The sequence below is a fragment of the Salvelinus namaycush genome, chromosome 21 (assembly GCF_016432855.1).
Source record: "Salvelinus namaycush isolate Seneca chromosome 21, SaNama_1.0, whole genome shotgun sequence".
NCBI lineage: Eukaryota > Metazoa > Chordata > Actinopteri > Salmoniformes > Salmonidae > Salvelinus > Salvelinus namaycush.
In genome coordinates this window covers 14,182,718-14,196,403 of record NC_052327.1, presented here as the reverse complement: position 1 = coordinate 14,196,403, position 13,686 = coordinate 14,182,718, and the positions used below count along the sequence as shown (strand labels likewise).

The following is a 13,686-nucleotide window of genomic DNA, read 5'->3' as shown; positions in this document are numbered from 1 at the left end:
GTGTCTCTAACTGACAACGAACGGGTGACGTCAACCAAATAGAAACTGATACTTGTGCATGACTTCAACATTTCATTTTAATAAACTGAATGATGAGGATGAAGGTGATTGAATTTAGAACAATAGTGTAAGAATTGGTATTCCTCTGTCCTGCACGCGCACCCCCTGAAAAATACACTTATTTTTGGGGTCAGAAGAAGCTGTAACTGGACTGTAGCATATTACTTACTAAAACTGTTGTTACACAGGTTTCTATTCTAAGAGAAATGATCATGTTCAATTATATTCCATGATATTCTTAAGATATATGGGTTGACTGAATATAAATATAAGCAAGTGATGTCTGCTAAATAATCAAGTTGATGGCGCAGTCATATAGCCTCGGCGCCTACATAAAGCTGAGTGACTCATTCATTCATGGCTTTGGATCAAAATAATAAGTACCAACATTCTTTAATAAAGATATGTTTTGGTTATCCTGACCTGGATGCCATGTAGTATAGTCCCTAAAAGGAAAAATATTACCACCGTCTCTTGCGCATGTCATTTTCCAGATTTGGCCTAACGAAAAATGTAGCTTAGATATTCATTTAGAATCCTCCAATACTCTTAATGTAATTATTGGCCGAGAGCCATATAGATTGCAAAATAGTTGGGAAGAGATTTTCGATGGCACATGGTTTATGAATTGACAAGCAATTTTCCGTTCCTCCTGAAAGCGCTAACAGTCAAATGCATTCTCTCCGTCGCCCACACGCACTTTAAACATTTGGATAATATAGCATTTAAAGGCTGACGTTGTTTTTTTTATGCATTCATGAATTAAATCGCTTTAGCTGACACACTGCGGTTCATCTGGTGAAGGTGCACATGGGCCTATTTATATAATGAATATGAATTCGGAGGGCAGAAATGATTCAATATGCTTCTCAAAGATGCCCTCTGGTGGTCTAACTAGCATTAATGGCAACAATGGCTGACACTTCAATAACGTGCCATAGAATTCTGCGGCAGCCCGCAAGGTGTCCTGCAGTATGACGCAACTTTTACAGGAAGATCCACTGTATCATAGGTTTAGAATGGAGTTTAGCTAGATTCTGTTGAAAATGAAAAAAATCATACCCAACAATCTCTATTTTGGGTCCAGCGTTCAAGGAACGGGAGGCTGGTCTGCCAAGGGGTGTGAGCTTGTGTTCAGGAACAGCACTCACATCAGCTGCCAGTGCAGTCACATGTCCAGCTCTGCTGTGCTCATGGACATCTCCAAAAGAGAGGTACCGCCCTGAGCCCTCTACCGCACACACTAGGGCAGCTTTAATGTTATTATTTTATAACTTGGATAATTTGATTTTACCTCCTATTCTGTGTTTACCTCCTCAGCATGGGGAGGTCCTACCCCTGAAGATCATCACCTACACCACTGTGTCAGCATCGCTAGTGGCCCTTCTCATCACCTTCCTCCTCCTGGCCATCCTCCGGAAGCTCCGCTCCAACCTCCACAGCATCCACAAAAACCTGGTGGTGTCCATCTTCCTCTCTGAGCTCGTCTTCCTCTTCGGAATCAACCAGACTGAGAATGTGGTGAGGGCCTAGCACACGACCCTGAGGCACACCCCAAAAAACACTCTCTCTTTGTCTTCTTGCTTTGTTATAGACTCTCCACTTATTGCTATACCTGCAGGATAAAACTTAGTCTCTACTGTAATATATTGGTTTACAGCATTGTGCGGAGGGGAACTCCATTTGTCGACAAATTGAGGATTTCCAAGAGGAAGGCTACAGAGCTAGCCTTGGGTCTCCTCTCCCCTCCACAACTTTGAAATGCATATGTCTTTTAATGGTAGTGACTGTATTGGCTGTGCCTGAGCATCTTAGTGGCTTTATCTTGGATAATAATAGTTCTGTTTCTGTCTGGCAATGTGTGGAGTTGGCCTTAGCGATCACATTGTGTTCTGTTGTTATAGATTAGAAGTTACTGAACCAGACTTATTTCACAGATGGCCCAACTGACATTTAGCACAGATTTATTTTAAAATGGGGGCTTTAATCATCTTTCCCAACCTCTCTGTCCCTCAGTTCATGTGTACAGTGGTAGCCATCCTGCTGCACTACTCCTACATGTGTACATTTGCCTGGATGTTCGTGGAGGGACTTCACATCTACCGCATGCTGACTGAGATCCGCAACATCAACCATGGCCACATGAGATTCTACTATGCCATTGGCTGGGGCATTCCTGCCATTATCACCAGTGAGTGAGATGCACACACTCTCTCTCTCACACACACTCCCCACTGACACACACACACACACACACACACACACACACACACACACACACACACAGACAGACAGACAGACAGACAGACAGACACACAGACACACAGACAAGCATGCAAACAAATACATTCCCGCTCATTTATGCACACAAAGACAGAGAGGGACACAGATGCATGGAAACAACATACCGAAAGTAACCACACCCCTGGACTTTTCCCACATTTTGTTGTGTTACAGCCTGAATTTAAAATGGATAACATTTTGATTTTGTGTCATTGACCTACACACAATATCCCATAATGTCAAAGTGGAATTATGTTTTAGACATTTTTACAAATTAACTAAAAATGAAAGCCTGAAATGTCTTGAGACAGTAAGTATTCAACCCCTTTGTTATGGCAAGCTTAAATTAGTTCAGGAGTATACATGTGCTTAACTAGTCACAGAATAAGTTGCAATAATGGTGTTTAACGTGATTTTTTGAATGACTACCTCATCTCTGTACTCCAGATAACAATTATATAATGTAAGGTCCCTCAGTCAAGAAGGGAATTTCAAACACAGATTCAACCACAAAGACCAGGGAGGTTTTCAAATGCCTCACAAAGAAGGGCACCTAATGGTAGATTTAAAAAAAAACAGACATTGAATATCCCATTGAGCATGGTTAAGTTATTAATTACACTATCAATAAACCCAGTCAGGCGTCCTTCCTAACTCAGTTGCCGGAGAAGATGACAACCACTCAGGGATTTCACCATGAGGCCAATGGTGACTTTAAAACAGTTACAGAGTTTAATGGCTGTGATAGGAGAAAACTGAGGATGGATCAACAACATTGTAGTTACTCCACAATACTAACTAAACTAAATGACAGAGTGAAAATGAAGCCTCTACAGAATAAAAATATTCAATTTCATGCATACTGTTTGCGATAAGGTACTAAAGTAAAACTGACAAAAATGTAACAAAGAAATAATCTCTATGTCCTGAAGACAAAGTGTTATGTTTGGGGCAAATCCAACACGACGTTCCACTTTACATATTTTCAAACATGGTGGTGGCTTGGCTGCATCATGATATGGGAATGCTTGTCATCGGCAAGGACTAGGGAGTTTTTTATGATAAAAAGAAATGGAATAGAGCTAAGCACAGACCAAATCCTAAAGGAAAACCTGGTTCAGTCTGCTTTCCAACAGACACTGGGAGAGAAATTCATCTTTCAGCAGGGCAATAACCTAAAACACAAGGCCAAATATACACTGGAGTTGCTTACCAAGAGGACATTGAATGTTCCTGAGTTGTCTTGTTACAGTTTTGACTTAAATCGGCTTGAAAATCTATGGCAAGACTTGAAAATGGCTGTCTAGCAATGATCAACTTGACAGAACGTGAAGAATGTTTTTAAGAATAATGTGCAAATATTGTACAATCCAGGTGTGGAAATCTCTTAGAGACTTACCCAGAAACACTCCCAGCTGTAATCCCTGACAAAGATGATTCGAACATTTATTGACTCAGGAGTGTAAATATTTAAATTAGATATTTCTGTATTTCATTTTCAATAAATCTGAAAAAATGTATGAAAATATGTTTTCACTCTCTTTGTGTGGTACTATGTGTAAAATCTATAACATAAACAATGTGGAATAAGTCGAGGGTATGAATACTTTCTGAAGGCACTGTACTCTTCAAGCCAGGTTTGTTGTCAATTCCCCAAAAAATCCAGTCAATTCAGAAACGAAACCAAATTCGAATTCCACATTTTCCTAATTGAAAAGCATTGAAGGGAATTGGAATTTCAGTGTAGTTCCTGAATTGACAGGAATTCAAAATGAATTGACTAACTGTGTGTGTTTTCCTCTTGTAGGCCTGGCAGTTGGGTTGGATCCTCAGGGTTATGGTAACCCAGACTTCTGTTGGCTTTCTGTCCACGACACACTCATCTGGAGTATCGCTGGGCCCATCGCTATCATAGTACTGGTGAGTGTGTGTTTAGGCATGCTTTATTTGTTGTACTATACTGTATTGGTTATGGCTGTTATTCATCTCCATCTCATGTATCTCCCTTAGGTCAACATGACTTTATTCTTCCTGGCCGCCAAGGCCTCGTGCGGAAAGAGAGAGTGGACATTTGAGAAGTCTGGAGCAATGTGAGTACTTCGAAACAGGATAGGGTTAGAAAATAGTTGGCACATAGCATAACGTTTTGGCTGGATTCCATTCAAAAATAACAACCTCTCCTCTCCAGCTGTTCTCTACGCATAGCCTTCATCCTCCTGTTGCTCATCAGTGCTACCTGGCTCCTGGGCCTCATGGCAGTCAATAGTGATTTACTCTCCTTCCACTACCTCTTTGCCATCTTCAGCTGCCTCCAGGTATTTGTCTTTTTGCCTTCTCATAAAAAGTACTTCAAAATCCCTGAAATACATTGGCTCTGTTTATCTGATTTGCAATTTTCTCTCTCTCTCTCTCTCTCTCTCTCTCTCTCTCTCTCTCTCTCTCTCTCTCTCTCTCTCAGGGTGTGTGCATCTTCTTCTTCCTCTGTATTTTCAACAAGGAGGTGAGGATCAACCTGAAGAACGTCCTCAGGGGGAAGAAGTCCATAGTGGAAGATTCTACTGCCACCCGCACCACTTTACTCACAGTATGTACACATCAGTCAATACCTAAGTGTACTACACCTGTGTACATTAAAATCCCCTAGAGTCGATAATCTAATTAGCATAATACACATTTCGCTAATATGACCATACCAACGAAAGGTGAGACTTCCATGAAAACAGACAGGTCGGTTGTTTTTCTCTAGGACGCCCACAAGCCTCACAAGACTCTGAAGGTAGCCCAGTATCAGTTTGAAAAATGATTGGAAGCATACACTGAGTGTACAAAACATTAAGAAAACCTGCTCTTTCCATGACATAGAATGACCAGGTGAATCCAATTGGAAGCTATGGTCCCTTATTGATGTCACTTTCAATCAGTGTAGATGAAGGGTAGGAGACACGTTAAAGAAGGACTTTTAAGCCTTGAGACAATTGAGAAATAGATTGTGAATGTGTGCATTTCAGAGAATGATCAAGACAAGATTTAAGTGCCTTTTGAACAGGGTATGTTACAGTAGTAGGTGCCAGGCGCACAGGTTTGTTTCAAGAACTGCAACGCTGCTGTGTTTTTCACACTCAACAACAGTTTCCTGTGTGTCTCAAGAATGGTCCACCACCCAATGGACATTCAGCCAACTTGACAGAACTGTGGGAAGAATTGGAGTCAACATGGGCCAGCATCCCTGTGGAACGCTTTCAACACCTTGTATAGTCCTTCCCCCGATGAATTGAGGCTTTTCTGAGGGCAACCATTTTTTTGATGATCATTTTTTCATACTTACAGGGGTCCTACATTTCTAAATCAAATAGCTAAATGATCCTTGGTATGACCTTCTTAAAACAATTCCATATGTTAACTTAGTAGAAACCCAGCCACGGGCCCTTTGATCTTACGGGGATAAATACTAGATATTCATCATAAAGGGGATTACATAAACATTACCTGATGCTGCTGATGGTGACGATTCAATCCACATTCTGCCTCTTTGATGCCCCCAGCGTTCTTTAAACGGTAAGTACTCGTTCACGGAGGAGGACGGTTTGTACCGCACGGCCATTGGAGAGTCCACTGCCTCCCTGGAAAGCACGGTCAGATCAGCCCAAAGCCTCAGCAGCAGCCAGGCCAGGTAACTCACTGAAACGGGGTTTTAATTAGGGTTGCAAAACTCCAGTAACCTTCCAAAATCCACAGCTTTCTAAGAAAGCCCTATTGGAGGATTCTGGATTTCCTGCATATTCCCCCCTGATTCCAGGAATATTCCAACCGGTATTTCGGGAAAACCTGGGAATTTTAGGAAGGTTACCGGAATGTTGCAACCCTAGTTCTACTGGAACAAAATTGTCATTCATATTCAAATTATTATTTCTGTACTCATCATGTTTCTTTCTTCCTACAGGAATGACTCGGAGCAAAAGCATACTACATCCTCCCGCTCAGCCAAAAAGAGTTACAGTGGGGAGGGAGACTCCTCCATCTTCATCCGCAAGCGTTCCAAGAAAGATAGTACGAGTCTTATGCACAAACCGCATGTCATCTGTTTTAGTCTGATCCCGATACTTGTCGTGCCATTGGCTGCTTGGGCCTACATTTCAGATGTCCGATAGTAAGTAATAGCCCGTGTGTTTCCATGGTGACAGATTCGGACTCGGACAGCGAGCTCTCAGTGGATGAGCACAGTAGCTCCTACGCCTCGTCAGACAGTGATAATGACAGAGGGAGCCGCAAACATAGGTGGAACAACGAGAGACCGCCCCAGCACAGAACACCCAAAGGTAACGGGACTCACGTTCAAACACACACACACACACACACACACACACACACACACACACACACACACACACACAAATGGATTTCAATAGAACTATATGACATAAAATCTCAGATTCATTTTAGGCGAATCTCATATAAACGGTTTATTTTTCTACTTTTGTAGTGGATACGGCGGCCAATCACATGAAGCCTTACTGGCCAGTTGAGCCGCCGACTGTCAGTGAGAGTGAGGAGCCCTGCGGGTTGGAGACGCTGCGTATGGAGACCAAGGTCAACGTGAAGCTCCACCAGGACAAAAAAGTCAATGGGGAGTCACCCTCCCAGAACGGTAGTGCCCCTCCCAGCTCACCTGACAGCAACCAGACAGAGAAGAGAAGGGGTGAGAGAGAGAGACATACTCCGATCTGACCATTCAAGCCATTTATAATTGACCTTTGTCAAGAATGTCCCAAATCAAATGAATTGTGTGATTGAATCACCATGTCAACATTCTGTGTTATGTTTTGCTATCCAAATAAGTTGTGTGTGTGTCTCTGTGTGTGTTTGCTTGCATGACTGACTGTGGTCTGTACACTCACCCTTTGTGTGCGCGTGTTTGCATCCTCTGTCAGGCATTCTGAAAAACAAAATCACTTACCCTCCTCCGCTGACTGACAAGAACATGAAGAATCGCCTGCGGGAGAAATTGAGCGACTACAACCCCCCCACCATCTCCCCCAGAACTACCCCAGTCCCCGTCCCCCCGTCTCCCGTCTCCCCCCGTCTTTGCGCTGTAACCGGGGGCAACCGGGTCCTCATCAAACCCCCACCTCGCCCACCCGTGCCTCAGCGCCCTCCGTTGTCTCCACGGGCGCTGCGCAACGGGTTTGTCATGACAACGACGAGCACGACAATGTCGCCATTGGTCAATGGTGTCAACGGGGTTCAATACGCCCAGGACTCGGACTCAGAGTGAGTGGTCACGAGATACTGCCAGCCATGTTGCATGTCTAACAGATGTGTTGGATAATACTCAATCACTTTCTGACTTTACAAACTCTCTCTGTCTTTCTCAACAGTGGTAGCAACGAAACCTCAATCTGACCTGGATGGAATTCCAGGTAGACAACCAAGGAAGAGGGGCAACTGCGCTAATACCATATGTGGGATTCAAGGGTCACTATGACCCATTCCAGTAGGCCACAGGACCCCTAAACTCATATGGATATCAGTGTCACCGCAGACAGTTGCCTGCCCAAGGGAAAAAGGGACGAAAGTGTTAGACTAAATCCCACAGGACAGCGTGAAAACTACATGTCCCAGCATGCAGCAGCGAGTTGGAAAAACAAAACAATGCACTTCACGGCACGGCCACCAAGTGGCGCTGTCTGTAGTTATTCAGTGCAGGCGGCATCAGACAGCAGGTTGGGTTTGAAGACTTTTCTATCATCAGATGTGCCACGATGTGAATCAGTCAGACCTCACTAAGTGCCCAGCTGAGGCAGAAACATCAAAAAAGCAAATCAATGACTTTGGTCTGTGTAATTATCTTGTAGATATTTTTCCTTCTTCTTTGTTACTTGTTTATAGGACAGGAAGAACTAATTTGTACATTGTAAGTGTTATTATTGTAATATGATATTTTTGGGACATCATGTGTAGATATGACAGTCAACAATGTTTTTTACGGATATTTTACGAATTTGCCACCTTTTTAAGAATCCACAGCATGTAAAGTACTCCCAGTCTGAAAATACTGATAAGAATGGGATAAGAATGGGATTTTTAAAGTATTCAAACACTCACATAGTAAGTGTAGCTGACCAAAAGCCATGTTGAAGTAGTAATTGTAACATAGGGAGGTGCGTTCATCTCTGTATTAGAGTGAAGGTCTTGTCCATTCCAATGGTATCTAAATCAAGTCCTGGTCGCTGAATGACTTTGAATGAGGAAAATGCACTGAAACCGTAATACTTACGTTACAAGTTCCAGTCAACATCAGAGTAATATGTAGAAATAAATTGCTACTCTAGAATGGTTTGTAGAAGCACTAAGGTGTGTGCCTTTTGATTGTTAACTTAGCACGTTGGGTCATTGTAACCCTTTTTATATTCTTATCGTTTTATCTTTCCATGTACGCATCTCCGGAGATCCTCAATCCATAGAGCATTGTAAAAGTTCAGCCAGTAACATGTCTGTATTCTGATTTTCAACTCAATTAGAATAGTAAGTTAACAGTATTATTTCCAAGGAAACAGTAGTCGTTTTAAGTATCAACAGCGTGCCTTTCTCCCTGCCACCGCACAGCATAGTGTCTAAATGCAAGGGAACCACTACGGTCTACTTTAATGATACTTTCATCCCTCTGTTCTCCTTCCGCTGTTTCGTGTTTACAGATGAGTCATGTCTCTAGAAATCTGTTCTCTTTCAAGTACTTGTTTTCGATGTGTCACATATGGAGATTCACTGGAGGTGGATCACTACGAAGAACCAATCACACAACGTCTGTCGGACACACTCCCTCCTTATAAGGCGCAACTCGCTGGCCACCGGTCAATCTGATGTCTGAAGGATGCTGACGAGACGCCGGTGTAGATCAAGAAGAAGAGAGAGAGGGGAGAGGACATGCGGAGAAGATGGCGGAAACTGAGGTTTTGTTTGAAATTGCTAGTGCATCGGGTGAAGCTAATAGCACAGAAAGTGAGAATGAGTGGGTTACAGTTGTGAAGAAGATGGGGAAACGAGAAGTAAAGTTGTGGTGTAAAATAGGAAATCCCTAGACTCGTTTTTAGTCAGATTGAGGGTTTTAGATCAATGCTACTTGGGAAATATATTTAACATCTCGAGGAAAATGTAGAATGTGTTAGAGGAAAGTGTGGCGTTGGTGAGAGTCACAGGAAGTGGGCTTATTTAGATTTCTTTGTGTGTCCACTGAGCGTTTTTTAAGACTAAAACAGATATCTGAGTGGAATGTTTCCTGTATGGATTTTCCTAGCAGGGCGCCTATCAAGGGGGTTATTTCTGGGGTGGAGCAAGAACTAAAGGCAGAAGATGTTACTGACGACATCGATGGAGTGGTTGGTGCACGTCGACTGACCTGTATGTTGGACGGAGAAAATAAAATCACTTCATCCATGCCACTGTTCTTTGATGAGGAGTCTCTCCCTTCTCATATAAAGTCAGGATTCATGAGATACCCTGTTGTGCACAAGCCCCTTCAGTGTCATAAATGTAAACGATTTGGTCATGTGTCTAGTGTGTACAGAAGGGAAGAGTATCGTATGCCAGGTGAAGTGAAATGCTGCAACTGTGGAGGTGAATATGAGCCTGAATTCCTGGAATGCCCTGTTAGGGTGAAGGAGAATAAGGTGTCCAAAGTAAGGAGTGTCCAGCGTGTCTCCTATCTTGACGATGTGAGAAGAGTGGAAGGAATGAGTGGCGGGGAAGAAACAATGGTGGTAGAGCCACCACGACCAGTGAAGGTTTCTCATCAACCGAGGGATCATGAAATGTTACATGTTAAAAAGGTGGACTTTGTATAATTTATTGCAATGGCCATAAACTGTACAGCAAAAGGTGGAGAAAAAGTCTAGGAAAATTGGAATCATTGTGAATGCAGCTGAATGTTTTTGGGGTCTTCGTGAAATCCGGTCGGTGAAGCCGCCCCTGAGCCTGTGCAGAGATGTATTTTGGAGTGGACTGTGATTGAAGAAGTGGGATGGGTTTTGTTAGTTGACGTGTTTCATTTTTGTATTTTGTATGATGTCGCTTTCCCCCTTTCCCGCAGTGTTTTTTTAGTTTCTTATTCAATACCCCATCCAGCTGGTGGCGGTAATGCACCATTAACATTGGATGCCAACCGCCGTTAAACCCCATCGAAGAAGAATAACACCGGTCATTCTCACCTCTCTTCCTTGCAGAAGAATTACTACCGCTCCTGAAGCTCTCCCTCAGCACAACTAGAATCCTGTCTTTCTACTTAATCGTTCTCATGACGTTACCATGACGTTAACGCTGCTGAACATAGAACCTCAGCTCCTGTCGATAGTGTTTTTTTCTGACTCCATTTCTGACTCTGTTTTCCCTGCCTCCCTTTGGATAGTGGAGGCTTTAATATTTACTTATAACAGCAAGGGTTTACAGCCCACTGAGGGTCTGAGGGCTGATTCTACCAGAGAGAGGTATGGCTACCTCTTAGGAACTCGTCACAGACATCTCATTTGTAAGAGATATGCAATGCGACATGTCGGGCCGCCCGTCATATGTTTGAGGTTTTACTGACTGGATGTCACTGCACCTACGTTGGCGGGTACTATCCTCAGTGTCAGAGCCTCTGCGGGGTAATGCAGTTGGGATTACCCTGGGTTCGGAGAGAGCCTGTCTGAGATATGGGAGTTGGCAAAGATTCCCCATATGTGATACATCAACATTAGTATTTGAAAGAGAACTTAAGGTTGCTTTTGTAACCACGGTTCTCTGATAATGAGTGAGATATATCACTGCATTTCTCTGCTCGCAAGGAATAGAGGCATGCTTGAGAATGACCAGAGGGCGGGCGAGTGGCGCCTTATAAGGAGGGAGGGCTCATCTCATTCGCCACTTGACCTGTCTGCCTCCTGTGATTAGTTCTTCATAGTGTTCCGCCTTCAGCGAATCCCCATATGTGATACATCTCACTCATATTATCAGAGAACCGGGGTAACGAAAGTAACCTTAAGTTATTGTTTTTGTAATATGCATATATTTATTTTTTTGTGAAAAGACACTGGAAATCAGACTCTAGGAACAGTAAAATAAACCACATTTGGATTTTTGTATTATTGTTTAGTGTTTTATGTAATTCTTGGGTCATTAAGAATTGGTAGGTTTATGACATATTTGCATGTTTTCAAAGGTGTTTGGGTAAAGGGTAAAATAGAAATATGCAAGATTTGTTTTGTTTTTATATACATTTTATTCAATGGCTTCTCTTGTTTACATTAGTAAAGCAATATCTAGTAACAGGACTCATTGATACGCCTCATGCTCATGAACCTCATGCCCATAGAGCCCATGCTCATCTGATTGAAGTTTCTGTACTCTCCAGGCCTCATGTACATCATCCTGCCTCTGTACTGGGGCTGCTCGTACATGAGCCAGTGGCCGTCCATCACGTTGCAGGACATGCAGTTGTTCATGCGGTAACGACCCATGATGTCGTCACAGTCGTCCATCATCTCGTGCATCTGACCTCCGAAGTTCTCCCTCTCGTAGATCCTCATCCTGTAAGATCCTCTGTGCTGTAACATGATGAACAACATGTTTTAGTGAGAAATCTGCACAGCTCAGGAACTTCCTGAAAAAATGTGTAGCATCATAGATTGTAGACATATTGAGGAATGGACACAGGTGTATGTTTCTCAGAAATCAACGCCATAAAATGCTACAAACTAAATGTTATTGGGTTTACCATGGGGATCATGCGACAGGATCTGATGTCATTCATTCCCATCATGCGCTGGTAGTCAGAGTACTCTCCCCTCCTCATGAACCACTGGCTTCCCATGTAGTTGGGGCGGTCGTAGACCATGAAGCAGCCGCTCTCCACCCTGCAGGACTGGCAGCGGCTCAGGTAGGAGGACATGTCAGGGCAGTCACTGCTGCACTCATAGGAACGACCCTGGAAGTTCCTGTCCTCGTAGAAGGTGACCTGAAAATAAGCAGGAATCCTTTTTATGAACCATTCAAACGTACAAAACCACATTGCTACGTTCTGGGCCCTGCCCAATCCCACTAGTAATCAGGTTTATGCAATTAAGGTTGTCTTGTGCTCTGACACGAGTACAAGAGAGCCCTTAGTCTAACAATCTAGGAAAATGTATATTTATATATGCACTGAAATATACTTTGCTGTTCATGTTCATGCTGGTGGAGGTCATTTTGTATCTCTGTGCTGCTGCTGCTGCTCTTGATGTGGAACTGATATCCTACCTGTTTAAAACCTTTCTTTTTATACCTGTGGCCACATTGTACTAACCCCTGACTCAGCAACATGGCCTAGAGGCCCATAGAGCACTGCGGTTTGTCTAGGGACATGGCTCCATCAAAATAACTTTAAAATGCCGTTTCTCTCGGAACAAAGTAACAATGACCCTTTGTGAAAGGGTTAACAATAAAGAGTCCTACCCTCGTCCTGTTTTAGCCGATGTTCATGAGGAATTTGCAAATTATACTTTCTAGTGCTTACCTCAAAGAATTCAACACGGACTAACTACCGTGTTTACCAAATGTTACAGTTTGTTGCCTGTTTCAATGAATCTTTTATTGAAGTATTTTATCCCAGTTAGTGTGGCCTAATTGAACAAAAGCTTGGGCTGTTGTCTCAGTCAACGCTATGGACATAGTGGGCAAATAGTGAAACAGAGAAGCTGACACTTGTAGAGAGAAAAGAGTGCAACATCTTTAATCCCAGGATCGACAGACGGAAGGATACAAATAGAACATCTTTACCTTTTCCTCCTCTGCATTGTACCAGCAAGCATCACATAGTGTATCACACCGCATTGTAACACAATTCCTACACCACTCCATAAAACTTCCTAAAACTCTGAGGAAGACTATTTGCGGAGTCAGCAATGTACATTATGATACAAAGACAGTACAACAATATCAGGAGAGTGGCTTTAAATTCAACCACAGCTGACCTGTAAATCTATGACCTATATCCAGAAACACCCCTTATTCCCAAGCCATTTATAGATATTAATGTAGTTTTGACAAAAAGAATCCGCCAAGAATATCACTATCGTAAAAGCTAGCTAGAGCCACTACCATGTTGCTTTTACCAATCCAATTCTTTCTGATCTAGGGAGTAGAGGTTGTTTCTGGACAGGGCCCATGAATTCATGTATATATAACCACATATTTCCAAAAAAGGGCAAATTGTCTCATGGAAAACTGCCGTCCCAATGACTGCAAACCTTTTCCTGCTCCTATGATAGAAACATCACCAATAGACATTAAGCAAAGCATTACATGAGCCCCTTTCTATGAAACATACAGCAGGTC

At 42.8% G+C, this 13,686-nt stretch overlaps 2 protein-coding genes across 4 annotated transcripts in view; one reads left to right on the top strand and one right to left on the bottom strand.

The window, feature by feature from the left end:
• LOC120066576 (cadherin EGF LAG seven-pass G-type receptor 1-like) overlaps positions 1–7,615 on the top strand; it is a 76,729-nt gene extending 69,114 nt beyond the window's left edge. The window contains exons 23-34 of the mRNA XM_039018002.1: positions 1,148–1,274; positions 1,381–1,581; positions 2,077–2,251; positions 4,151–4,263; positions 4,354–4,433; positions 4,532–4,658; positions 4,802–4,927; positions 5,886–6,013; positions 6,284–6,390; positions 6,525–6,659; positions 6,824–7,039; positions 7,272–7,615. Coding sequence (XP_038873930.1) covers positions 1,148–1,274; positions 1,381–1,581; positions 2,077–2,251; positions 4,151–4,263; positions 4,354–4,433; positions 4,532–4,658; positions 4,802–4,927; positions 5,886–6,013; positions 6,284–6,390; positions 6,525–6,659; positions 6,824–7,039; positions 7,272–7,615 — 1,879 coding nt within the window. The remainder of the gene's footprint in view (positions 1–1,147; positions 1,275–1,380; positions 1,582–2,076; positions 2,252–4,150; positions 4,264–4,353; positions 4,434–4,531; positions 4,659–4,801; positions 4,928–5,885; positions 6,014–6,283; positions 6,391–6,524; positions 6,660–6,823; positions 7,040–7,271) is intronic.
• A 4,018-nt stretch (positions 7,616–11,633) lies between these two features.
• LOC120066127 (gamma-crystallin M2-like) lies at positions 11,634–13,650 on the bottom strand. 3 transcript variants are annotated; one of them, XM_039017262.1, is made up of 3 exons: positions 13,624–13,650; positions 12,089–12,328; positions 11,634–11,918 (listed from the first exon to the last, which is right to left on the bottom strand). In XM_039017262.1, the coding sequence occupies exons 1-3, from the start codon at positions 13,648–13,650 to the stop codon at positions 11,634–11,636; spliced, it is 552 nt and encodes a 183-aa protein (XP_038873190.1). The 3 variants fall into 3 exon arrangements, with proteins under 3 accessions (XP_038873190.1, XP_038873189.1, XP_038873188.1); XM_039017261.1 differs by lacking the exon at positions 13,624–13,650 and adding an exon at positions 12,525–12,577; XM_039017260.1 differs by lacking the exon at positions 13,624–13,650 and having other exon boundaries at positions 12,089–12,390.
• Positions 13,651–13,686: the final 36 nt, after the last annotated feature.